The sequence below is a fragment of the Hippopotamus amphibius genome, chromosome 5 (genome assembly GCF_030028045.1).
Source record: "Hippopotamus amphibius kiboko isolate mHipAmp2 chromosome 5, mHipAmp2.hap2, whole genome shotgun sequence".
NCBI classification, from domain to species: domain Eukaryota; kingdom Metazoa; phylum Chordata; class Mammalia; order Artiodactyla; family Hippopotamidae; genus Hippopotamus; species Hippopotamus amphibius.
Window position 1 is genome coordinate 19,027,557 of NC_080190.1, and position 27,539 is coordinate 19,055,095.

The 27,539-nt window shown below is 36.0% G+C and overlaps 1 protein-coding gene across 5 annotated transcripts in view; it reads right to left on the reverse strand.

Moving 5' to 3' along the window:
• VTI1A (vesicle transport through interaction with t-SNAREs 1A) overlaps positions 1–27,539 on the reverse strand; it is a 343,251-nt gene that overhangs the window by 238,073 nt on the left and 77,639 nt on the right. For all 5 annotated transcript variants that reach the window (XM_057734150.1, XM_057734145.1, XM_057734147.1 and 2 more), the window contains exons 4-5: positions 25,312–25,389; positions 14,026–14,110 (exon numbers count right to left, since the gene is read on the reverse strand). In XM_057734150.1, coding sequence (XP_057590133.1) covers positions 14,026–14,110; positions 25,312–25,389 — 163 coding nt within the window. The remainder of the gene's footprint in view (positions 1–14,025; positions 14,111–25,311; positions 25,390–27,539) is intronic.

A 27,539-nucleotide genomic window follows, 5' to 3' on the forward strand; every position in this document is an offset into this window, starting at 1 on the left:
ATGATGCAGTCTGTTGTGTTTTTCTAGACTGCAAAATAAAAAAATATATTGACTATTGTTCTTCTTATAAGGAAAATGGTCTACGCACTCTTACACATCTTAAGGATGGCACGTGGGGGTGAATCAGATGGACACTGGGACCATGTCCCCATATATATCTAATGTTTCTTGGAGTCATAACACTGAGTAATTTATTAGCCTGACCCTTTCAATAGCCAAATAAAAGTTCATATTGTTCTTTTCAGAATTACTAGAAGCACTGAGGGAATGAGAGGAACGAAAGAGGAAACAAACATTCCTAAAGTATTTACTAGTGCCAAAATCTGGGCAAGATGCTTTAAATAGACACAAGTCCTGTTAGTTACTGGAGAGGCCAAATTATTAACAGTGGTAATATAAAAGTTAGAAGGGAGAGGCCAGGTCTGCAGCAATGACAATATTACACTCTGGGTCGTCAATAAATACGAAGACTACTGTGACTGCAATGTACTTTATTAAAAAAAACAACCCCCCCCATTTTAGAACAGTTTTAAATTCACAGAAAATTTACACTATACAGAGCTCCCATACACTTAATACCCAGTTTCCCCCATAATTAACATCTTCCATTACTGTGGTATATTTGTCATAGCTAATGAACCAATATTGATCATTATTATTTACTAAAGTCCATAGCTGGTTCACATTTCCTTACTTTTTTGTCTAGCGCCCTCTGGCATTTTGCCTGACGTTTCAGAACCCCATCCAGGATACCACATCATATTTAGTAACCCTGTCTCCTTAGGTTTCTCTTGGTTGTGACAGTTTGCAATGTTCTTTAAGCACATACTTTAGAAATGGGATAAATAAATTTGCTGACTTGTATCTATCGTCAACACTTAGATGAAAACACATTCGGCAGAATTATCTTTCGCTACAGATCTAAGGAATATAAATTTGAGAAGTGAACAGAGATAAATGCCTGGTGGAAAAGAAAGCTAATGATATTGACTCTTTAATGTGTTCATATAAATAAGAGAGAAAGTTTCATTTGTCACAAATTCTAGAAGACTATAACCACTGACCTGACCCATAAGCCAGCTACTCTTCCATCTCGTCCCATTATATTAAGCCATGGTTTTAACTGGTTAATCATGAGGCAGTGAAGTAGGCAAGAATAAACAGTATGCCAGGGGAGGGTAAACTACCCATGTATATTTGTTCTTTCTCTTCTTTACTACAAAGTTGTGATAAGAAAGTGGTTGTCCAGTTGGAAGTGCATTTCCCAGCCCACTTGACTTGGTGGCACCATTCTACTAGTTCTTGTCAGTGGAATCTATGTAGCGCCAAGGTGCGTTGCCTGCTGTCTACGGAGCTCTAAAAGCGAGAGTGCCTTCTCCATTTTCTCCTTGCGCTGGCCACTGGCAAAATGCAGAGGCCTCTAAAGCTGGGTTCTGGGCACAGCCACCAAGTGGGAGAGACCTGGAATTCTGACTCACCACATGGAAGGCCATCTGCTCACAAGGGACAGGAACAGCTGCACTGGACTATTCCCAGAGTGAGAGAGAAACTTCCCCGCATCAAGCCACGGGGGAATTTGAGGTTCACTTGTCATAGCAGCTAGTGTTATTATGCAAGCAGAATACTAATGGATACCAACCTTTATTGAGCACCTATGAGAAACAACATGCATAGAGTGTTTTATACAGTTTACTTCATGTAACTCTCACAACAACCTCCACAGAGAAGACTGGAAAACATTTTTACATATTAGGAAACAAAGACATGGGAAGGCAGAGGAACATGCCCCCAGTTTCCCAATTAAGTGGCAGAACCAAGACTTGAACCCAGGTCTGTCTAATTACAAAGCTCCATGAACATTCCATTTTGCTTCACTGCAGGTGAAAGACAGGTGATCTAACTTGGTGCTTGGATTAAAAAAAATAATTCCTATGCATTTTATACATGTAACTTTTTTTTGAATCCCCAAAGGACAGCAAAAATTATACGTGTGTTCTTCCTACTTTTTATGTGGTAGACACGAAGTCCCAATTTACAAGGGGTGGGTGTGAGGTGATTATTTCACTCGAATTTGTTAGCATTTTCCAGATCAAGACAACACTATACAAAAATGCCGAAGAGAAAGATCCACTCCACCTTTATAGCCTGCTGATAATCTCACAGTGTTTAATTTGAGCAGAGTCCAGCAACTCATGGAGGGCACAAAAGAACTGTTGCTCTACCAGGTTTATAGTTAACAAAGGAGAGAACAGGAAGACTGACTTGTTCGCACAACAGTGTGACTTTAAAGAACTATATGGGGTGTACATTCTACATGAAATCCAAGTAGGAAGAAAAATGAAGCACTGTACCTTGCACACAGCAATAAAAATGAGGGGATTCATTACTGTAAGAAAATTCACCGCTGGCAGGCAGTATCAGTGAGGCAATAAGACATGTGGTCCCTCTTCATGCTTACCTTTTAGAGTCACAATGTTTGGGAAAAAAAAAAGTCTCCTTTTTACATTAACAAAGTCACTCCAGTCAATCTCTTTAACTCACCTATGTGAAAAATTTGGATGACACTGTAAAAGTCTACGCTAACACTGGTGAGAAAAACTGGCGAATCTTTTAAATTTGTGTATCCCTCTTATGACAGAATTTTGTTTGTTTAAGTAACAGGTTCTAATCATCAACAGGTTTGCATAGAGCACTGAACATTATAGATACGCTAATGAGAAGGAGGGAAACACTAAATCAAATAAAACTCAACAGCCATTCTGGTTGGTGAAAATTGACGGCCTTTGGGGTAGTATTCAGGGGATCAGTCTGCTTAATCTGAACAAATATAATCTCCATTTTGGATAAGTGAATGTATTGATTGAAACAATGAAGCAATAAATGTAAAAAGATGTACTAAAAGTAGTCTGAAAGTTTCAAAACAAATTATACAATATTATTCTTAATATCAGCATTATTATCATTCAGCACATAATGCAAGGCTGAAAATTACCAAAGACTATAATTTAAAGCATTAAAAATCTCTACAATGTATTATGTAAAATAATTACACATCTGATTATTAAAATGGATAGGTAAATTAGAGAGGTTATTCTGAAATAATAAAAAGTTTGAGGAAAAATGTTTTTAAGATAAATGTCATCACTTTCGACGACACTTAATAACTAAGTTGAACGTTAGCTATGCCATAGGACACACTCTAGAAATTCTCATAAGCCACGTACTTGCCCCAGTGGTTTACCCACTTTGCTCATGGTTTACCCACTTCCCTAGCTCACCCTGTATTTATTCCATAAGGCACATCTATTCTGAGTCTTTCCCTGACAGTATGAAATAAACTTAATTACTTCCTCTACTCTGCTTTGAAAACACTAATTATATTTATTATGGGATTTATAGGTATGTACTTTCCAAATAGATATTTTGCCAAGATATCCTAGCTTATTAAAGAAACTTTATATTCTAAGTGCCTAGAACGGGGCTAGGGTATGTTCCTTCCTAAATTACATAAAATCTATTTTCCCTTTCAGGTGGGTTGATTATCTCCCCTACCTGACTCCCACATGCAAATCTTGCTGATGATATTCATTTAAGGCAGTATTTTTCTTGCTGTTTCAGACATCCAGTTATCCCAGTCCAGGTCTACTGAACTCTGATTTCTTAGAGCCCAATAATTGTTTTTGGAATAAATGTTAAAGTTCCACTGTGCTCTGTTCAAGTGCCATGTGTCTCAAATAGCATTGAAAACAGAAAGAAAAACAATTAGGTCAACTTAAAAGGTGTATTTTATGTGGACAAAAATAATCTTTTAATGTGGATTGGGACCTTAGGCAATTGATTGTGATGAGATTACCAACAAGGAGGATAATGTTAGGATTACCCAACAATATGCTTATTTTTCCTCCAACAGAAGAAAAAAGGCTTTTTTCCTTGTCTGGCTTTAGGGTGGTTTCTTCCTCTCTCTAAATAAATAGATATTTATTTAACTATGACTTAGAATTTATATCTCAAGATGCAAAAGGGCAACACAGTGCCATACATGAATGATGACCCACCATGGCAGTCTCTTTGATAATGACTCCACTTGGAAAAACATATTCTTCAATAAAAAAATTATTTTTTAATGTTGACTTTGTTCTCTTATGGCAACGCTGGAAAACACTGTAGCCCAACAGGAAATACAGACGAAAGCTTCAAATACAGAGCACACAAAAAAAGCCATTTTTAAAGCTCATGCCCGTCAAGTTTTCCACTTGATATAAGTCGTATACAAAGTCTTAGACCAATGTGAACCCATGCTGTGAAAATTCTGTAGCACCCACCTCAGAAAATTCTGTTAAATACATAAACACCGCTGAAAAGAAAACTTCTGGGCACTAGAAGTCAGACTCAAAGGGAAAATAAACCTGATTAAAAAAAAAATCCCAAGGAAAGTTATATAAGCACAGTGCAACAAGGTCATAAGCTTAACCGTTCTTCACTGTAATATCTGAAAGTAAATTGGCATTTTAGAGACCTGCTTTGCTCGTTGTTCTTTTTCTCAACTCACAGAGATGCAACAGAATAAGAATGGCTTCACGTGTATCTTACAAACCAACTGGAAAAGTTATAGGCATTATGGAGTAAGACACCTTTAAAAGTGAGTATAATACTTTCTAATGGATTAAAAATGAACCCTATGAATGCCCTTGGACCACCTAAGGAGAAGGTTCTCCAAATAGGGCTTAAATGATATCCTTTTCTTACCACCAAGGAGCTCACCAATATCTCAGCGAATCTCACAAAGTAAATTTAAGCACAACTTGAAAATACTCTTTAAGAGCTTCACCCCAAATGACAACCTCCTCTGTTCCTTTCAGAGCAGAACTACAGCTTTTTGAGATGTAAGACTTTAATAGGGTTGTAATTATAAAGTAAATGATAACTACATATTAAAATGATTCTTTTACCGCTGGGTAGCAGTGGTAAAGGTAGTGAGACTTTAAGAGCTCACATGGTCAAGTAATTCTTCTCAGCATCTTAAAAAAATACCTATTCTGGCAGACATACCTTTAAGGTTCTGAAAGCATAATCACTTATTCCATCACTCAAAATGATGAATAGAGAAACTTTTTCTAGAGACAACTTTTCCTGTCTGAAGGTTTGATATTTCTAAAGAAACACCTTTTCTCTAAAATATATATGGCTGGAAAAAATAGATGGTTAATATCAACCCAATTGTATAATTCCATGTTCTGTAATAATCCCATTTTCTGGTCCTATATTGTAGAACAACAAAGTGTTAACTTGTTATTTCTGCACTAGTTTGAATATGGTAGTGCCTTTCTGAATTCCAATCTGTGCCTAAATAAAATTACTTAGGTTGAAAATCTGAATCAGTGTTTATAGACAGAACATTCTCTGCTCAGATGAACCAAAACTGGGAGAGCTTGTCTTTTTAGCTTGGCAACTCTGAAGCACCTGACATGTAGTAGAGTTCAATGAAAGCTTGGTGAATAAATGAAATACAATATTTGCCATCTTTCATATACTGTTATACCACTCTTACTAATATTACAGAATCAGAACTTTATTCTTCTACCAACTGATAACAGCTCTAAGGGCAAGGAGTATACAGTTAATACTTTTTGGGTCTATGTCCCCAGAAGTCTTATAAATGACTTAGCAAATGGAGGAGGAAAAAAAACAACTTTCTTACATTTCTTGAGATGTTAGCTAAATTCCAAGCTAGCTTATAACTTCGAAAGTAGTTTTAGGCAGTATATTTTATTAATGTGCATTGTTTTAACCACTAATCTTTTCTGTAGATGATAAATTAATACATTTGAGGATTTACATTTTTGAATCAAATTATCACATTGTACCTAGCATAGTAAACACTTGAAATACTTCTTGAAGAAGAGAATGAGGGGGAAAAGGAAGAAGGGGAAGAAGAGAAGAAAGAAGATTAATAATAATGAGGAGGGGGAGGTAGAAGAATAAGAAAATGTCAGTAGACATGGAAGAAACTCCTGAAAAAATAAAGAAGATGACTGACTTTCAGTCTGGTAAAAACTTGGTCTCAATAGATACTTCCAAACCTGACTAAAGTTTCTAAATGAATTCTATAGTGAGTTGATTAAAATAAGAATATTTTATCAAGAGCCAAGAGACAGAATATGATAAAGTTGCAGTATCGTGCTCCAGAACCCCCATATAACCCCATGAAAGGCTCAAGTAAACTCCATCAATAGTCCAGCCAAGATGCTGAGACAATTAAAGATATAAAGGAAGGCATTTCACATCTTAAACGCATTTGTTCAGATTCTTTAAATAAGTTCTGAACATGAAACATCTTGTTTGATTTTTTAAAATGTAAGCTGATACCACTATTGATTGCTTTTCCTGTACGAACTCTTAAAAAAAGACACAAAGTAGAAAGAGAAACAGTGGTGTACATAAATTATCTAATTCTCATAAAAATGCTATAATTCTAAGATTTGTTTGTTTTCCAGAAGAAAAAGAAGCACTCCATATGTTTCTCTGACTGACTCTATTTGGTCAAACGAATAAAGATTTTGATGAGGTAATCATATAAATCAAAAATAATCTGAACACATGCAAAATAGGCCTATGGAAGTATATTCCTAAAATGCGGAGTATCTGCAGCTTAAAATTAGGTAACTATAATACAGTATTGAAATATTGAAATTGAAGTAAAATCCATATTTTTTTTATTAAAAAAAATACTGGTCAAAGGGTAAAAACTTTGGTAAAAATGTACAAACTTCCAGCTATAAGGTGAACAAGATCTGAGGATCTAATGTAAAACATGGCGACTACAGTTGATAACACTGTACATATAACTGAAATTTGCTAAGAGAATAGAACTTAAATGTTTTCACCAAAAAAAGAAAAAAGATAAATATGTGAGATGATGAATGTGTTACTTCATTAGATGATGAGATTCCTTACACACACACACACACACACACACACACACACACACAGACGAAAGAGAGAAAATCTTCATAGAAAGGAAATGGAACTGCCAAGGAGACTCTCAAATAGAAATGGAAGAATCTTCTGTATCAATTCTGTAACAAATAAGACTTGGGTAGAAAATATTTCTTTTGTGAAAATAACTTATAAATACATAACATTGGTATTATTCTTACTCAGAAAATCTACCTTTGTACTTCCCTAATAAAACAAGATATACAAGAAATCATGACATATATGTCATTTTAAAAAAAGAATGTTAAGTAGTGTTAAATATAGGGGAATGTGTATTTTGACAAAAATAAAGTGGTATAAAGTAGTCCCTTTTGGATTGCTGGATAGGTTACCAACTATTCTAGTTGCTAAGCATTGCCTACTCACATTTTCCCAGCTACGGTAAGATAAATAATTATTACAGCTCCTAAATAAGATAATTCTCATATCTAATATCACCAGTATTAACAGACACAACCACATTTATTATTTCACAGGGAGTGTAGGTGTTAACAATACAAGCTATCTTCCCGAATTTCTGTACACATGTGTAGTTATATACATGTGTATGCGATTCCACGAGATGACTTTTATCCAGTTCAAATAGACACAGACCAAATACTAACGCCGAAAACTGACTTCTGACTCAACTTTAAGGTGCACAGGTGTCACTGCTGTTCTTGTTAAAATGCAGATTCTGATCCAATAGATCTGAGGGGACCCACGATGCTGCATTTCTAACAAACTCCCAGGGGATGCTGCCGGTCCCAAGCCCCACTTTGGGTACCATAGAACTAACCCATTTCCTTTTAGACTGACATAAAATTAAGGAAAGCGACAATGTATGTTTATGCTCAGAACCTACCTGAAGTGAAGATTTCTAGAGAAAAAAAAACAAAAACCAAACACCATACTTTTGCAAGGCAATTTATAAAATCTTCCTATACATATTATTTTATGTATGACTCTCACAAACTCTGAACATATAATAGGCACCATCATCTTTATTACTCAAATAAAATATTATCATAAACTTGGTTTTAAGCTCAGACTTATAATCACAAGTGTCCATTACCATCAGCCCAATGGACTGGCCATTGTCTGTGTAAAGCTCTACCAGGTACGAGTACTAGTAAGTCTCCATTTGCTTGGGGGATATCCTCAAAGAAGAATCTTTGGGATCGCATGCCGCTTGCTAAGGAAATCACAGACAAACTTCAAGCCCCTTGCCCCTGAATGTCTTTCAATAAGCCTTATAATTCCTCCTGCATCTTCACTGTCCGATCCCTCCGTTCATTTCATCTAGTAAAGTAAAAGGACCAAATCTTGGATAATTATAATGCACCTCCTGAAGGTCTCCTTGTTCCCATTCCTCTGCCCCTCCACCCCTACAATCCCTGTCCTCTGTGATTCAGATCAGGCCACTTGCCTGTTGAAAGCTCTCCAATGGCATCACATCTTATGAGTCAAATTCAGACACCTTTCCAGGACCAGGGGCCCCAAAGAACCTCACCCTAATTGTGTACCACGCCCACTGCTCACTTTGCTTCAGCTGTACTGATCCTCTTTTTTGTTGCCTGAACACCCCAAACACCTTCTCATTTCAGAGCCCACGTGCTTGCTTTTTCCTCTTGGAATCATCAGCCCCAACACTGCTTACTAATGACGGCTTTGTGCAGTTCGAGACAGCTTACAAGGCACTTCTCTGGGAGGTCTTTCCAGACTAGCTAACCTAAGATAGACTTCACTAGCTATTCTTTCACACTCTGCTTCATTTTGCCACCACCTGAAGTGATCTTGTTCATTTATTTATTAATTTAAAAAGATGTCTGTCTCATCCTGTTCCCTGCCCCTTCCTCTTCCAATATATAAGCTACCTGGCAACAAGGATGTTGGCTGTTTTATTTTTTACTGTATACTCAGTACTTGGCACACAGTATTCAATAGTTAGGTTTTGAATAAATTATATGAAAAGAAACTTAATAGATGTGAGAACATGACTTATTCTGACTACAACAGGTCACTTTGGAAAATCTAGGTATGTGGGGCCCATTCATTTCTCAGTGTGGTTTATTGGTTAAGAGCATGGAATCAGGTTGTCTTGCTGTACTACTTCTTAACTTGATTAACAGTGTGGGCAAATAACTTAATCTCTCTGTACCTTGTTTTCTCATCTGTAAAATGAGAAACAGTATTTACTGCATAGAGTTGTGGTAAGGATTAAAGAGACAGTAAATATAGAGTACTGAGAACAGCATGTGGCCCATGTTAGGTATTCAGTAAACACTGTATTATTTCTTTTTTTTTATTTTTTACTTTTTTATCTTTATTGGAATGTAATTGCTTTATAGTATTGTGCTAGTTTCTGCTGTACAACAGAGTGACTCAGCTATATGTATACATATATCCCCATATCCCCTCCCTCTTGAGCCTCCCTCCCAACCTCCCTATCCCACCCCTTTAGGTCTTCACAAAGCATCAAGCTGATCTCCCTATGCTCTGTAGCAGCTTCCCACTAGCCATCTATTTTACATTTGGTAGTGTTTATATGTCAACGCTACTCTCTCACTATGTCCCAGCTTCTCCCCCAACCCCCCCCCACCCCACCCCCGCTGCCTGGTGTCCTCAAGTCCTTTCTCTATGTCTGCATCTCTATTCCTGCCCTGCCACTAGGTTTATCAAACACTGTATTATTTCTACATATGTCCAACTGCTAGTCCCCAGTGGGGAGCTGCAGAGCCCTTAGGGAGGAGCATCTCTTCTTCATGGCAGAAAGGCTAGCAGAAGTACAGCACCCAGTTATAGAGAGATCACTGACCAAATGGGACATCAGAGCTGGGTGGCTTGAAGTGACAACTGAAAAGGGGTGCAAACCCATAAGGCTTGGTTACTCGGGGACGGCAGGAGCAAGGTTGGTAAATGATGCAGATCACTCTTCAAAGATGTGAGGCTACAGACTGTAGACAAACACTCTCCTGGTTCCAAAGATGTACTGCCAGGTGCACTGGGCCCATTTAGGGTATAGGCTGGGACAGTGATGAATATCTTAAACTATCTGTTTACATATTGAAAGAAGAGAGTGAGCCTTGCATTTCTGCCCATGTATAATTTCTCTTTCAGCCTATTTCTTTTATTAATCTTATAGCTTCCATTAGTTTTGTGCTTACTGTAATTCTGGGATATTTAATTCAGAGAAAAAATAATCATAATTTCAGCATTAAGGGCAGATGACCCACAGTTTTAAACATTAATGCCCTGATCTCAAACAAAATAGGTATCTCCATAGCTAACAGTCATATCTGACTAATAATAGCAGGTGAAAAAAGAGTCACTTTTATTCACAGATTCTAGGACAAGAACTTATAAGAAATGCTAAACTAAATCATGCCAATGGCTCATACAACCACCAGAGTGTCTGGTCTTTGATAGTCATTCCCAAGCAAGTTTGCTAATGAGTCCGGTAATTGTCCCTCTTGATGTCAGTCTTAGATTGAGATGTCCTAGTATCAGCTCTTTAGTTCAATATCATATATTCTTCCTTCTGTCTCTTCATTTCTAAATGGAGCTGTTCAATTAACTTGTAACCTCATCAATTTTCTCAAATAGAAAGGAAGCCACGAAAGAAACTTGATTGGTATTAAACTCAATATATATCAAGGTGTAAATGGCACTTAGAAACAATCATGTACTTTTGCTCAGACCAAGTACATTATGAACATGAGTCCCTCTGTCCAGAAGCCATTCTTAAAGAGACAGTAACTGCCAATTTGACAAAATAACTTTTAAAAAATGTCAAGAATGACTCAAGAATTTTAAAGATGAATTTTATTATTTACTAGGAAGATGCTAGTGGTCAAAATAATATGCTTTCTATTCTATTCTATATAATAATCAAAATTTCCTTTATGATATTTGGCAAAATGGTCATCAAGAAAAGTTTACAGATTCTTGTTAAAATCTTTTGCCAATAACTTTCAGAGATAACCACTTATGCTGATGATAACATAAAAGTGATGACTTTCTTCAGAGCACTATTTGCTTTCTAAGCACTTGAATATATATGATCTCATTTTACTTTATAACGACCTTACGGGATATATAGAATCTGACATCAGGTTTTCACTTGGCAAATAAAAGAACATGTACAGAGAAGTTAAGTATTCCTTAAAGTCACAGAGCTGATTAATAGCAGGGCCAGAGGATGGGATCGTTGTAATTCCTAGATTTTGTGGCCAAGTAAAATTTCAAAAAACATTTCAAAGGGCATAAATAGGGTTGCCAATTTTTGTTATTTTTCCAAGTAGAGAAAAAAATATATATAACTTCTACCTACTATTTCTATCATATCATAAAACTACCCTTTCTTTTATCACCCCAAAATAGGAAAAACATGATCTTAGAAAACGTGTAGTTCTTTAAATTAATAACATTTGCTTTATAAGAAAATCACTACTTTTTACTTTTTCCCCCTCATTTTGCTGTGGACTGATGAAAACTCTTGTTGTGGTCTAGAACCAATTCTGAGACCAATACTTGCAAACCATTTCCCCCTTTTGTGCCGTTCCAAAAGTCATCATAGCTCTTCCACATCTATGCCTTCTTGCATTCCACAGTCTTTAAGAAGAAACCAATAAGCGCTAAAAGTTTCTTCCTTTTGAAAGATGCTGTTCTTCTACTGATACAGTAACAAGATGATTAGTATCGTAAATGTACACTGCAGTCAAAACACAGAGCTGTTGACTGACTGGACATGGCTAGGCTGAGGGCCAGCAGAGAAGCAAGAAATGTAGAAGCAACATGGTGCCTGCCACAATTACTCCCCCCCACCCCCACATTACAGTAAGAAGCAAGGGAAGGAAAAGTGCTTTGTGCCTACTTTCTCATTTCTCCACCCACTTTCAAACTCATCCAGGGAAATGAATTATCACGATGACTTCTGCCTAGGTGTGTGCCACAGCTGTCTTTACCTCCACAAAGTCCACCCTTATTCCTCCTCTTAGACTTGGTTTTATAGTCTGTGAGAAGTTCCCAGGCTTTTATATATGTATTATAAAACATACAAATACCTAATTTTATAAAACTTTAGAGTTAATTTACCACTGTATTCTACTAAAAAGTCCAAGGGAACCCAGGTTGGTTTTGGGGACACTTTTAAATTGCTATTTTCCATGTTGACTGTATTAATAATTTGACGTTACATTTTAGCACACACCAAAAGGAACAGCTATCAAATCCCAATCTTATAACCTTGATCAATGCATGATCCTCCAGTATCTGTGATCTTGTTTGTGGATTTCCTTCAGCTTTGGGAGGGAGCTACATGAATGGTGTTGTGAAAGAGAAAAGGCAGCCCAATCAGCCAAATCAAGCCCTGTGATCAGTGTCATAGCAAGAATATCCCCACCCAACCCAGTCTTATGTGGAAAGGGGCTCACCAATGGGATGCTTTGTCAAAGAAAGTTCCCTGATCAATACACACTCCCCAAAGTAACACTTTTAAAAAAGTCCTCTAATACAAATTTCAATCACAGTATTTTTTTTCTATGAAAGATAAATGCCTGTATATCATCATATGACACACATTAATAATAATACCTATATTTACATAGTGTCTCGCAGTGTATAAACTATTTTAACTTATGCCGTCACTTCTTAGGAATATTCTGCAAGAGGCAATCTTATTTCCATTCTCTTGAAGAAGAAACAGACTCAGAGAGGTTATGTGATTTGCTTACGGTCACACAAACAAGAGCTAGAACCCAAGGCTGGTCCTCTGACCTCATATTCAGGGCGCTTCTTGTTATTAGCATTCTTTGCGAGGACAGTCACTTCCTAAGGTGAGCCCAAGGACTAAAAGAATAAATGAAAGCTGACTTTTATTCCAATCAGGGCAGAAAGTCAATCCATTCAATAACCACAGAAGGAAGGGCTGCTCATACTATTAAAAAATCTGGGAGGGTAGTTGGTTTTCTTCAGTTCTCTCACCATTACTGTAATGCCAGTGCCATCTGTGTTCATTCTATTTGATTTCTTAAGACTTCGTCACATAAGCCAGCCAATGTAGGATAGCCATGGATTCAGAGCAAGGGGAAACACTGGCCATTCATAAAAGAAATCATTTGGGGTCATTTTTGCTATACCTGCTCTTACAAAACAAATATCATTTTTTGTAACGCTAAATTTTTAAAAAATCAATGGAAATGTTGTCGACCACATATTTTGTTGTTTGAACACTAGGCAAGAGCTATCCAAAAATATATAAAATAGATGATATGTAATCTATATTTGAAAATACTAAATAATAAGAAACTGACAAGTATAAAGCGGTTAATGGATATTTATTTACTAGGTAAAAATAAACAGTCATTGTGTGAAACATCCATAATGAAAAAGCATGCCTATTTTAAGTACACTTGTCCTAGAAGTCAAATTAGGGCTGTGAATTCTGAAATTAATAACTAGTGTTAACTCTACCCAAAAATTTGGACAGTATTAACACACATAATAAAATTATCATGACTTTTGGTTTTTAATATCTGACTACAGACTCTGTTCATGCTTTAAAAAAAAAATACGGGATCATTAGGAATCACTTTCAACAGCAGGACAAACACGCGAGGTAAACTTGGTATTGGTATTTCTTCGCCCTTAATTCACATCATTTAGACTGATTAAAATGTTAATTTTTACATATGTGAATAAACGCAAAGGAGCAAACGACTGGAGACAGCACTGTGTGTCAGCAATCATTGCGGGTGGGTAAACTGACAACACGTAACCGCATATTAAGACAAATGTAGAATTTAGACAAAGTATTCCATCTCTTTTCAGATGTATACTTCTAAACCTCAGGAACTGTTTTCAGTGGATGTCATGCCTTTTAACTTGAAAAAAGATAAGCGCAAATAAGCTCCCAATTGTCTCCCCAATATGTAAACCACATCTCGGGCTGCTGTCTCTGCTACTTCTTTGAAGTTTCCCTGAAATGTCATGTGTTGTGAAGACTGCTGTGCATAAGCAAGACAATTTGCTCACTCTCAGAATCCTTACCGGTTTCCACTGCTATTTGGTACCCAGCCTCTAGTCTCCGAGATGACCTTTCCAGCCTCTCTGTGTTATCGAGCAGATGTGCCCTCTGAAAAAGAAAAAGGGAAAAAAATCAGACGGCCGTCCACACTGTCCTTTTTTTGCCTTAAAAAAATAATGCCGTTGTATGCCCTAACATTTCGGGGAGGGGGGGACATCACAACCCATTATAGATAAGTTTTAGCAAATCTTCCTTTCTACAAACCACTACAATAAACAGATTTTCCATCAATCGTGTATGGACCATCTACTTTTTTGTTTTAAAAGGCAGACTCACGTTGGCCACAATGAATCTTACTCGAAAACGCCGAGAAATGTATGAAGACCAGAACCAACTGGATCTCTCCTGTTTCAGCAGAAGTAGATTTATGAGATAGTTGCATAGATCTATGATCCCTATTTTGTATTTTTTTTATAAAATGCACTGATTTAAAAAAAAACTCACTTGTTCCTTTGATTTCTACAGATAGTAATTTATAAACAGAAACTTTATTTTTAAGAGAATGCCCCTCAATTTTAGATGTATACCAAGATGCCATATAGAGCAACATATGCTACTAAAACAGAATACTAAACAGCAATTCTCGTTCTAAGACCACTCGGGGCAACCACTAAGGAAAAAAAGACACGTTTCCCCATGCACACAAATGTACAAAATTGTGGATTTATTCCCAAATATTCCCAGATATATGACACTAGACTGAAAGTGAATTTCTGGCACACAGTGTTTTAGACTGTGAACTAAAATAATAATTTTATATACTTTTTTCTATTACATTTGATGGGGGAAATTAAAGGATTTCCCCCAAATCCTCAACCTCTAAACTTTCTTTTCTACATTGAGGCTGATTTCCTTTTTCTTTTTTTTTTTTTGGAAGCATAATGATCATACATTAGATCATATTCAGGTTGACAAAACATATTAACAAGCTAATCATGGCTGTGAATGGATAAGAATATGTGCACGCCCATGGGAATGTGTGTATGTGTGTGCACGTGTGTGTATAGATGCATATGTCTGGATACCTTGGAAATATAAGGATATGTGTAACTGTATATTTGCATGTGTGTACATGCACACGTGTATTTGTATAAATTAGTACCTTTCCCCTTCAAATCAGTTTTGGTATCTGGTCAAAAGAAAGAAAAAAAAATGCAACCATAACTCCAACTTTGTGTTGTTGACAGATGTCATTTAAAATCGAAGAAATGCTTCCTAATAATAATAAAAAAGGAGGTGCCACACATATTATCTGAGTGGCTGTCGAGCGAAACGATCCACCTTGCTCTAATGAGCCCCCATGGATCTTGGAGATGCAAGCTGTATTGACATGCACACTTAAGCTAATACACCTAGACCAGTGCCTCCAAGCTCTAGCAGCCAGGGATGCTGACAGAATATCTCGCTTCCATCTTCAAAGAAAGGAAGTGATTAGTATGTTATCATTACCATTCAAAACGTGATTTCCTTATTCCCTCCCGGCATAGGTGACACATCTGAGATGCGGCCAGACGTTGGAGGCAGCTAAAGCCACATCAAAGCTTTCCTTGAAATTTTTTTTGGGGGGAAGTGCTAGGGGGAGTTGGGGGGGAAGAATCATTAAAACAATGCATTTAGAACAGAGAGATAGGACCTGATGTGAAGGTCAAGGAAGCTGCAACAACAGTCTATAATAATTAATAGAGTCGTCTACTATACAGTGGAGAAATTAAGAGAAAAACTTCCCCTCCCTCTGCCAAAAAAAAAAAAAAAAAAAAGGCGCTAAATAAATAAAAGAGAGGGAGGAAGGAAAGCGTATATTATGAAAACGCAAAATCACTAAAGGCTGTAATTGAGAAAAAGAAAAGCAAGGGGAGCTGTGTTTGGCCTTAATGAAAATTAAACACTTTACTCAGCTTGTCAAAAATAGCTTTCTTATTCCTAATTTCACTACATGCAGGTTTTGGGAGTGAGGATTGTTCTTCCCTTCTTTGAATATTGTTTTCTGTCTTAACAAAGGACTTGTTCAAACTGGTGATTCTCAAAAAAGATATCAGATTTGTGCTATCAAGAGTAAATGTGAATTTTTAACCACAATAACAGAACAAAGATTTTTGGTTCATTTTCGTATTGGATGAAATCCCTAAACTAAAAGAAAATATTTAGCTACTGTAGGTTAAAAAAAAAAATCAACACTCAATACTGAAAATGGACAGTCTAATTATGATAACATAAAATGTAGAAAACAAAGTATTTAAATGTAGAATGATTTTTGAGATTCCATGAAAGGGAGCCAAATTAGCTTATTCACTACACGGCTATAATGGAGAACAAAATTTCTAAGAGAACTTTTTATTTAGAAAAAAAAAAAAAAAAAAGGTATATTCCTAAATAATGGAAGTAACTCTTCTTCAGGACAGTTCAATTTTATCAGAGTAAATCTCCACACAGGAGGACTATCAGTTTACCAGCAGCTTTCCAGCAGGACCGCACTTTGTATTTTGGAAGCTCTTCACTTAAGTCAGGCTAAAATCAAGTTCTTGTAACAGCTGTGCTATTTACATTGTCCCCTTAGCTGTGCATTGCCCCGGTCTCTGAAAATGAAAGGAAATACACTACAGTAGCAGCTGATGCTTTCAACTTGCCCCCACACTCCATCCCAAACTCATTCTCTCACCCTCTTCTCAGCCCTTTTCAAAGCAGGTGAGGGAAGCTGTGCAGGAGCTTCAGACACAGCTCAACTTGTGTGAGGAGCTGTGCAACGTGGAGAGCTGGAGACGCAGGATTCAAACAGAGAGCTCGGCACAGCCAACACCAGTTCAGCTCCCGGTGCACTGCTAGCCTGCCTCCAAGCATGCCCTGTTTCCAGACCTTAGCCCAAAAAGAGCATCCTAAGGAAGGGCTGGGGCATACGTTGTTTGGAAACAAAATGAAACATCCTAGTTTGAAGCAGAGGAGTGATTGTCCTCTTAGGATAGGTACAAGGAGGAAATCTGGGGTACAGTCACTGTTTGATTACTCTGAGAATCCTGGCTGAGAAACAATCACTTTGGAGCAAACCATATACCAACACAGTGTCATCAACGTAACCTATTCTATAAATATCAATGCCGCATCCATATCAAAGACTGTTAAAAGAATATTTCAGATTATATTATTGTTAGTTGAGTGATCTAATTCTTCCAAGTACAATTCCATTTCAGGTTACAGTTTTAGAAACATGTCTTCCAGAAGCATAACTGATAAAGATGTTGCTATAGGTACAACAAAGGAATTAAGTCATAAAACGATGATGAAATATATTTTAAAAGAAATGCAGAGGTGATGTTTTCAGCTTCAACAATTTTGATTTCTAAGTCCACACTATTCAGCTTAAAACTAAATCTATCAAAGAGGCTGATGGTACTAAGGCACAAGAGTTTATTAATTATATTCATTGCTAAATTCAGGGCCAACAGCTTCATGTAGTTTCTTCATACAGTGGTTTTCAAGTCTATTGTTGGTTGCATTAACATTTGAAAATTCAGGTTCTTCACCTAAGCCTGAGCATATGCAAATACACATAAGCAGATTGTCTTGCAGAAGAATAATGTTGACATATCACTCACCTCGAGAATAATCTTACACATCAAAACTGTGGTTGATAATATTCATTTAGCATATACATCTGCTTCCATGCAGGGAAGATAAAAAAGCACAAAAAGCTTGGAGGGTGAGGGTTTTGTGTACTGTCACCCTTCATTTTATATATCATTATTACGTTTACTGAGAAGACATCACCAGTGCATCTTAAATCAGAAAAGTTGTTGAAAACCACTGTCTACAAACCTCTAAATTAGCACTCACATCACCTAAAGAATGATGACATACCAATTAAAAAAAAAAAACTTTTGGGAAAATCTCAATCAATGCAGCCAATCAAAACTTGAAAATAATTCACAGGACTCTGATTATTATAAGCAATTAGACAATTTTTAAATTGCAATATGGGCCATTATTTTATGCCCTAATATAAAAGTAACAAAATTCAAGCTCACTAAGTAAAAAATATAACTACTCTGTTTCTGAAAAGAGTACCAAAGCATATTTGATAAGTACGGTCTAATTTAAAAAATACACAGAATCATTTGGCATCCCTCATTGATACAGGGATAAAATTATCAACGTTGTAAATATCTGCGGGGCCACAAAAAAAGTCTGAAGCTGCATTATGAAAGAGACTAGCAAAGTCAGAAAAATGACAACTCACTTGGGTGCTATTTTCTACAAAAAGGAAAGATTTTAACAATGAGGAGAGCTTTGGCTATTCTTAGGTATCTGTGTACACAGACTAGTAGGGTATTTATAACATATGTGTGTTTCCCCAAAAGGATAATAGATTCACAACAGCTAATGCTGAACCTAAGAATTTTGGTCGAGGGGAAGGAGTTTATTTAAAAACAGTTTTTAGTAAAATAAATCAGAATGTCAGAGAAAAATGTTTAATCATATTGACTTTTTTGAGAAACCAATACAAATAAAACAAAACTGAAGTGAGTCTGCATTAAAACTACACTTGGGTATAGTTTTAAGATATTCCTTTATTTTTCCTCCCTTTTTGGGTCTTTAAAATATGAATTTTCTTCCAAAGCTAGCAAACAACAATGATCACTGTGATAAGAATGATTAGGATGTACTTGTTTTTTTAAAGATAGCAGAGAACATTTCTAGCAATATAATCAATACTTTTGCTATGTGTAGATTTTCCTGGAAAAATGAACCCAAAGATTTTACTTCAGATTTGGAAACTCAATTTTATAGGGAAAAGCAAAATTTAAAAAAAAAAAAAAAAGCAAGCTAGGAAGTACTCACCTCTTCACGTAATTTTATCAACTGCAACATGAATGCACAAAAAAAAAGATAAAAAGGAAAGAAATGGCAGGAAAGAAAGATCAGTTGTGTGACAGGATACAGAATTAACATTGACAATTTATCTGTTTACATGTTTAGCATTTAAAAATCACAGACAAACACATTAAAAGAACCTAAACATAGACTACATGCAGAGTTTTTTGAACGAATAAAGATCACTTTCTCACACTGTCACATTAAACAAAGAGAATAGTGTGAAATTCTCTTTTAAAGTACATCTAAGACACCATCATGAAATAAAGGGGAACGACTTCATAGAAGTCTATATTATAAAGAGAGAAAACAAGTTTACTGTTCCTCTCTTCTAAGAATGTACCACTGAAAAGGTTTTGTATATACAAGTTTTCAGGATGTTTCTCTATTTTGAATCTTGACAACTGCTTTCAGGTTTTACCTCCAAATGAAAATGATTAATAGTTCATGCTTTTGTCCCAATAAGTATTTTAAAACAACAAACCGTTATGCTAATGTCACATTTGTACCCACTCTAGTAAAAGGATCACCTTTGGAAGTAACATTATTTTAATTGGGAATAAAGCATGCAGAATAGATAATACTTAGGACATAGAATCAGAAAATATTTCACTATCCTTAGAAATACTGTGTATATCACAGTTGATTTCCAGGTTTTTGTTTTGCTTAAGAGGCTACTGCAATAACATGGTGTATTTATTTTAATTTTTGAAGTTTCTTTGCTTTTCAATTTTCTTCATCTTCTAAACTGGGCCATTTCAAAGCAATGATCTCTCTCACTTGATTTGTACCACACTCTGTTTGCACCAGTCAAACCCCAAATCACTCTTTATATGTTAGTAAACTCTTCTAGAATAACATTTGGATTCTCCTCTGTAGAATATTTATTTGTCTTAAATGTAACAGATAAAACAAACTGTTTAACTCTTTAGAAAGTAGAAAATGGATATAACCATATATCTGGTTCACTCTGTGTGTGTGTGTGTGTGAGAGAGAGAAAGAGAGAGAGAGCGAGAGAGACGGTAGTGTATTCTAAACCACAAACATCATTGTATAGTTGAGGTGTCTGCCATAGTTTCCACAATGAATAGAAACTGAAACCTACGTTCTAAGAGAGTATAAACCACATTCTAGGTCTGAAATTTGCATCCTCAGCAATTCAGGTCCACAACTGATAATTTTTAAGCATCCAAATATCTGTAACATCTGTTATAACACTTGACATATGCAGGCCAATAAATTAAACTATTGCTTTGGGAGAAACGTGCCATTAATTGCTCACTATAAGTCTTTCTAAAAGTATCATGTTTACTATAGCCTGGATTTCTCAATGCTTAATGCTGGTTTTGTCTCCAATTCAAGGAAGGCAATATGCATTCCAGCTTACTCTGTTATTTCATTTGTGATCTGAAAAGTATTTCAAGTACGAAAGAATGAGATTTCAAGTCTATTATGAATCTTATAAAAAGGGCACAGAATCTATTACATAATACCTCATAGTGCACTTAGTGAAAAAGTAACTTTTAGTATCACTGTTTCAAAAATATATATGAAGCTGTCATTACTTGCAACCACTCAGTGCGTATAAGTCAAGCATCTCATCATTTCACGTGTAAAGTTACCATTCTTCCCCAGGAGAAGTAAAATTCTAAAGTAAACTATCTGGCCTATCATATATCGTAATCTTTCTCTTTGCTATCCGGACATCATGGGAGAAAAAGGCAAACAGTAATTCTCAGAAAGAGCTGATCTGGGAATTGATCGCACGGCTATTTTCTTCCTTTCTGGGGGCACCATTCTTCAGTTGACTATGATATTTAAAGGGCCAGAGTTTAAAACCACTCTTCAGCAATAGAGACCATTTGGGCCATGCCACCCTGCCATAATCAATGAGTGTTTAAAAATGCTACCCATTTGTTTTTTCAATAGGTTCCAAACAAAAAACGTTCTATCTTGTTTGTGCTGCATGGCTGCATCCAAGCTTTACACCGGATTTGCAGCTAAGCTAGGTAATGGGAGGGTTTTTAATCTTTACCTTTTTTTTTTTATTAGTCCGAGAGTTTTCACTCAAGTAAACAAAAGATGGTCTATTTTTGAAAATTAACAATGCTTAGACTAGACTGAAAGTAGTGATTTCGTATTTTATCGCGTTACTAGTTCCGTCATAGGTGACATGAAAGTGACCCATGCCACCATGTTGAGTTATGGTAATCAACATCTTTTTTGAAACAAAGATTCCTCCCCCCCCCCACCCCCGCCCCAATGCAGAATTTGATACAAGAGGTAATCTGCTCCTTTGTGGGCTGAAAAAATCTGGTTTACGCTGGTTTGAACCAGTGGAATCTCTTGTGGTTAAGCCTTCTGCTGTGACTGAAATCAAAACGGCGCTGCGGAGCGTGTGAGGGCTCCTGCGCGCGCGCCTGTGTGTGCGAGGGCCGTCACGTGACCCCTAGAACCACCGAATTTTTTTTCTAAAGCTGATAACGCGACTGCCGTCTCTGTCCGCATACAGATAACGAATAAATGCTGAACTCTATTAAACGCCCTTTACACATTATCGTGGGTCGAACACACAATTTTCTGAACTTATGATGACAGTCTATTTATTTTGCTATAAACCCTCAGCACGTAACGAGCAGATTTGTGCCTGGTAATGATCTGCTCTGCCAGGGCTATATGAAATGATACCGACCTTCTTTAGATCTTGGGGAATTAAATTGACCGACTTCATCCCCTGGTCTGTAGCTGAAGTTTGACACACTTTATGCACAGCAAGCCCAAATCGGAACTTAAGAGAACCTAGCATTACAAAATTAAGCAATCATATCTACTGAATATTGCTTTACCACAAAAATTTCTGCACATTTAGAAATATCCTACTCTTTACAATTTTTTTTGAACCTTCTAGTTGGGGTTAACTCAAATTTCATTAACTCAGATTTATTCACTGATCAATATAATTTTGCGTATGAAAACTGAGACACTATCAGGTTTCAAAAGTAGATTTTGGAACATTTGACCCATTATGATACTCCACTATGAAGGGGATTTAATTCCGTAAGATTCTTTTTTTTTTTCCCTTTTCTGAGAACCATTTTCATGAAACTAAATTGAGTTAACATTATTTGTTTCCACTCTAAATACAGCATCACTACATTTCAAGAACAAACTCTCAAAAAATTCAAATGTTGTCATATGCAATGAAAAATTTGATATGTTAAAAGAACAGAATGATAATGCCTAAGACAATAGTCCTTGGAAAGACCCAACAACACTCGAATGTGCAAAGTAGGTAACATTGTCCCTTCTCTGTAAATCACCAATGAGCTATATGTGATTGCATGAAATAGATATAATAGAAATGAATTTATACAAAGCAATTAATTTGGAATTAAATAAAATTGTGTACTGTATGAAGGACATTAAAATGCATTTGAAAACCGTTAATTTTTGAAATTTTATTAATTCTAATCATGGCAAAAATGTTTACATATGTAAGAGTAAATTAATATACTTTACAGTTAATTGGCATATCATAATTATGTGTATTAACAGCCAGGTTTTAGATGCCTAAAAAAATGCATTACACATTGGCAGAGTGAGAAATAAGAGCCATGGCATTCACATTGTCTCAATCCACAAAGACGTCACTATAGGGAGGATGTGGATATCGCATCGAAAATAACTAAATAGCTAGTACTTAGTTCATTTTATCTATTTGCAACCTTTGCTATTAATTCTTTATCTTTTTCCTTTTCTGATCGATAATTTTGAAAAATTGAGATACGCCCTGAACCATTCCTGGTTAAGGATTTGTTAAATAGATCTTGCCCCTTTTGTCTCATTTTATTTACCGCTGTTTTCCCTCTATTATTAAAAGTTTATCATAAATATCACATGCCCAAAAGTTCTGAAAATCAATTTCTCAACCATTAACTTGAAAATAAACTTATCAGTGTGCAGAAAATATTTTTTTCTATCATTTACAGGTGATCCTACCTAGAAAAAGCTATCTTCTCAGCCACTGAGCTACAAAAATTAAAATGAAGAGCCAAATCTTTTCTTCCTTTAAAGAAAAAGCTTCTGTCTTGATTTCATAGTCTGAATGAATACTGATGCAGAATAAAGTTATTCTCAAGTGACCATTCCTGGTTAAGGATGTGTTACAGTTTTAGGGATTTTAATTCCTATATTATGATAAAAAGCCATAAAACAAAACATAAAGGCTTCATTATGACATGGAAATTTTGCTACATTTGGTACCAAAATATCCAAAAAGTTGTGTCATCTCTTTGAACTTTCAAATCTGATTCAAATTTTAGACTGAAAAGTTCACGTAAGTAATAATCTAACAGTTTCACAATCTCATGACTATAATTCATCATACTCTATTTATTGAAGTGACAGCTCCTTATAACTAAACTTCAGGCTCTCCAAGCACTTTCAGAATTTGTAAGTTTGATTTATACAAGTCCAGGGGAAATCTCTGAGTAATCACTTTAAAGTGACAGGAATATAATTTGAAAAATTCAGAAAATATGAACTCAATCTATTTTTGTGGAATATTTTTCTTTAGGCATAAAAAAAAGTCATCCTTATATATACATAAGGCAAATGTTCTAGGCACATAAAATGTCCATTAAGAGAAGAGAACATGCTTTAAAAAAAAAAAAAAAAGGATCCCTGTCACAGTACTACAACATCCATTACAATAAAGCAGTCTGAGTTAGACAGAAACACCCCCTTCCTTTCTATTTCCTCTATATTAGGCAGTAGTTTCAAATGAGGGAAAGATCCATAGCTTTTTAAAGAATTGACATGGGGACTACGCATTCACTTTTTTTTTTTCCAAAAAAAGATAGTGCTTTTTTTGGAGTAAAGATAGGAAATAAAACTATGATTCACTCAAGAGGTATGAGCAATCTAAATCTCACTTAAAATAGGAAGAAGAAATTTTTTGCTCTCATCCTCACATTATTTAATCTATTATGAGTAAAACTCCTTTATCACATCATGCTTTTGTGTTTGATGTGCTCCTTATTTTTTTTTCCCTTAGCTAGTCTCACATTTCAATCAGGCAAGCTGAAATCCCAAGTCAAATCTTAATGTGTTTACATGTCTGAACTCAAGCTGATAACATCCAAATAGTGGAGGAGGTGAGATCTTTCCAAAAACAAACATAATCAGCTCAGTGATTCTTCTCCCTTTTTGGGGGTGGGCAGATGGGGGCCTTAATCACATAAGCAACAACTCTGTTTACAATATTAACATTTTAGTGGATAGTAATATAGTTTCAGCATATGTAGACATACTCTATTTGAAATGGTAAATACTATTATGCAATTTTTATAATGCATATCAATATATTATGTTTTAGTATCTTATTAAAATTTTGGTTTACTCAATGAATGATTTATGTTCATTTTTATTTAGACAGAGTAGAGACTTTCACTAGATTTGCCAATGTAACATTAATAAACACGTTCAGGTCTTGCTTCTGAAGTTCCCTATCATTTATTTTCTTTAAAAGTGTCAAAGAGAATCAGTCACTAGGGCTGTTTGAGACATTTTTAAAATCATCTCTACTCTGAGGTTCTTGAAACATTTTTTAAAAGTCATATATATTATCTACATGAATTAATGAAATCTGCAGTATTAATTCAAAGAAAGAAGTGGGACATTAATTAGACTCATGACACTACTGTGTGATCCAGTGAGAACTGACAGCCAAGTTGTAAGGCCTCTTGAAGAAGAAACTGTATCTTATTTTTTTTGCCTATGCAGATCTTAAACTGCAAAAAGACTTTTTCTATTACTACCACCACAACCACCACCATCATCATCATCATTATTTCACAGGGGCAGGACCTCTATGTGAGTATCCAAGTTCCACACTGGTGCTTAAAATTTGCATTTCGGTGAATGTATTTTTAAGAAGCTACACAATAGGAGACTGAGCTGCCCTGTCGAATTTTGAAAGCTTACTTTCATTTGTTTTGCTGCAAGTGTTGATTTAATTATACCGCATTATTATCAAAGTTGCATTATGTACTTTTTTTATTCCTTTTACATGTGTTTGAGGTGAGGACCTTGGCTTTGTCTGCAAACAGTGTGTTTCAAGTTATTCCTTAAGTACTAAATAATAAAGAAAAGAGAAGAAAAGATTTTTTAAAAAGATAGCAGACAGTGATCACAAGGTAAAGGGTTAAATGTAAGATCTCCAAGAAACATTTTGAAGTTGATTAAGACTCCAGCTTTGCATTAAACAGTATCGCTTCCACATGAGTTGCTGCTAATACTGTTACGGAGCAGCTTGAGAGCCCAGTGTGCCAGTGACCTCCTTCACCCTCCAGCCACCCACCGGGCCTTCCTGATTAGCATTCTACCTGGTTCTCTGAGGAATTCCCATCATCCCCTAGGAGCTCATTCCGTACTTCGTCACTGTAGGCGATCCGTGACCTTTTCTATAAAACAAAACAAAAAGGGAGAGAGCAAGATGAACGTTAGAAAGTAAAGGCTTCGAAGCATTATTGGTATCAAGGCTGATCATCTCAAACCTCGAGAGCCCCCTAATGGAAACCTATTTGCTCAAATCTGCAAACCAAACTTGTGCAAAGTTCTTGAACTTGAGGAGTTTAATGTAAATTAGAAGTTTTTTCAAATGCCAGTAACAGAAGAAAATTCTGCATTGTGTAAGTACTCTATTAATATTCACAAACGGATCAGAACTGATATCTTATTCCATGCAGAGTCATTCAAATCAGACCACGAAGCTGAAGGAAATACAGCTGTATAGCTGTGTATCTGCAACACTAACCAGATTGCAATTAAAACAAGAGGATATGGGGGTCTTTAATATTGTGGCAGGAAACGGACTCTACAATATAGGTCTTTTAAAATCTCTAGTTCTAGGATAATATTCTATCTCCAGCTATACACTGGAATGCCTAGAAAATAGCCTATCCCCATTTCTTTCATTATTGTTTTGCTGCAAGTGTTGATTGTGATGTTACTAACCAGAAAGGGATGGAAATTAAAAGTCCATCCTGTTTCTAAATGATGATTTAAATGTCTTCAAGTTCTCTATAAAAATGGCCTAAGGAAAAGTAGTGGGAGTGTGTGTATATGTGCATCAGGTAAAACAAATTAAATTCTCGAGTCCCAGTAAATAGAGGCAAGTAGGCTATGAGTCAACTGTTCACGATTCCAATAAATAAAGACAAGCAGGCTATGAATCAATTTTTCACACGCTGAAATTTTGTTTTACAAGAAATCTACCTTTACCTGTAAAGTCAGAGGGACATGTCTGCAAGCAATTCATGAATTATCTAAACGTGCACACATTTGGAAAAGCTAAAAAGCTCTGAAAATTAGTTGTGAAGCTAGAGTGCCATCCTCAGATCCTACTTCAGCATCACTATTTCAGACCCAAATGCACATTTACAGGTAACTTTGCTGCCTTTTCTGCTTCTGAATTAACTAAGCAAAAACAGTCAATTAAAAAATGGCAGTTGGTAAGCAGTAATCTTTTCCCACTTGGGGTCTACAGCTTAGGACTTAAAATTTCTTACCTGCTCAACTGTGATATGAAAAATTATTGTAGTTTAAAAGGACAGTCCATAATCCGTGAGCAGAAGTCAACAAGATTTTTAATTAGATTTTTAACCCAGTCAATGAGTAACACTGCTTTGCCACATAGAGATCATAATATCTTAAACATAAAATCCTGCTATATTAGAATTTAAAAGGACTTTTGACAAGAAAAACTAATAGATTTTAAATCATTTTAAAGTTGCCTTTCTCAATTGGGGTTCCTTATCTGAACCACAAAATATAGAAAATTATTTCAGTGACTGTTTTCTCAGTTCTCCCAAAGATGTGACATGAGAGAGAGTTTAGTTCATTACATAGAAGCCTTAGGGCATTAAGGCTTAACTCTCTGGCAGAATCCAGTTGAAAAGGGCTGAATGGGGTAAATATAAATAAAAATAAATAAACCTAGTCATCCCTTTATTTTTTAGGAAAAAAAAATCAGTCTTGTGGAATTCTAAAGGTAGCTTTGGTTAAATTGAGACTAGAACCCTGTGGTCCTGATTTACAGCTCAGTACTCACTCTACTGCACAAAATTTTCTCCTCATTTTTATTATTATTACTCTCTGAATACCCTCAGGAAAAAAAAAATTGCAAAATGTTACAAAGGAGATGGTGGTATCCTCTCCTGTCCAAAGTCTCTGCCCCCAAGCTCCCCTTCTTGCTACAAATGTGTATCTCATACCTTAGCAAATGCATTAAATCTGTAAGTAAATAAATGAAACCAATGTTGCAGAAAGGACAAAACAGAAAAGGTAGAGGACTTCCCTGGTGGTCCAGTGGGTAAGACTCCGTGCTCCCAATGGAGGGGGCCCAGGTTTGACCCCTGGTGGGGGAACTAGATCCCGCATGCCTGCCGCAACTAAGAGTTCCCATGCCACAGCTAAGAAATCCACAAGCTGCAACTAAGATCCCAAGTGCCTCGACTAAGATCCAGCCCAGCCAAAATAAATAAATAAATAAATAAATATTGAAAGGAAGGGAGGGACGGAGGGAGGGAGGAAGGAAGGAAGAAAAAGGAAG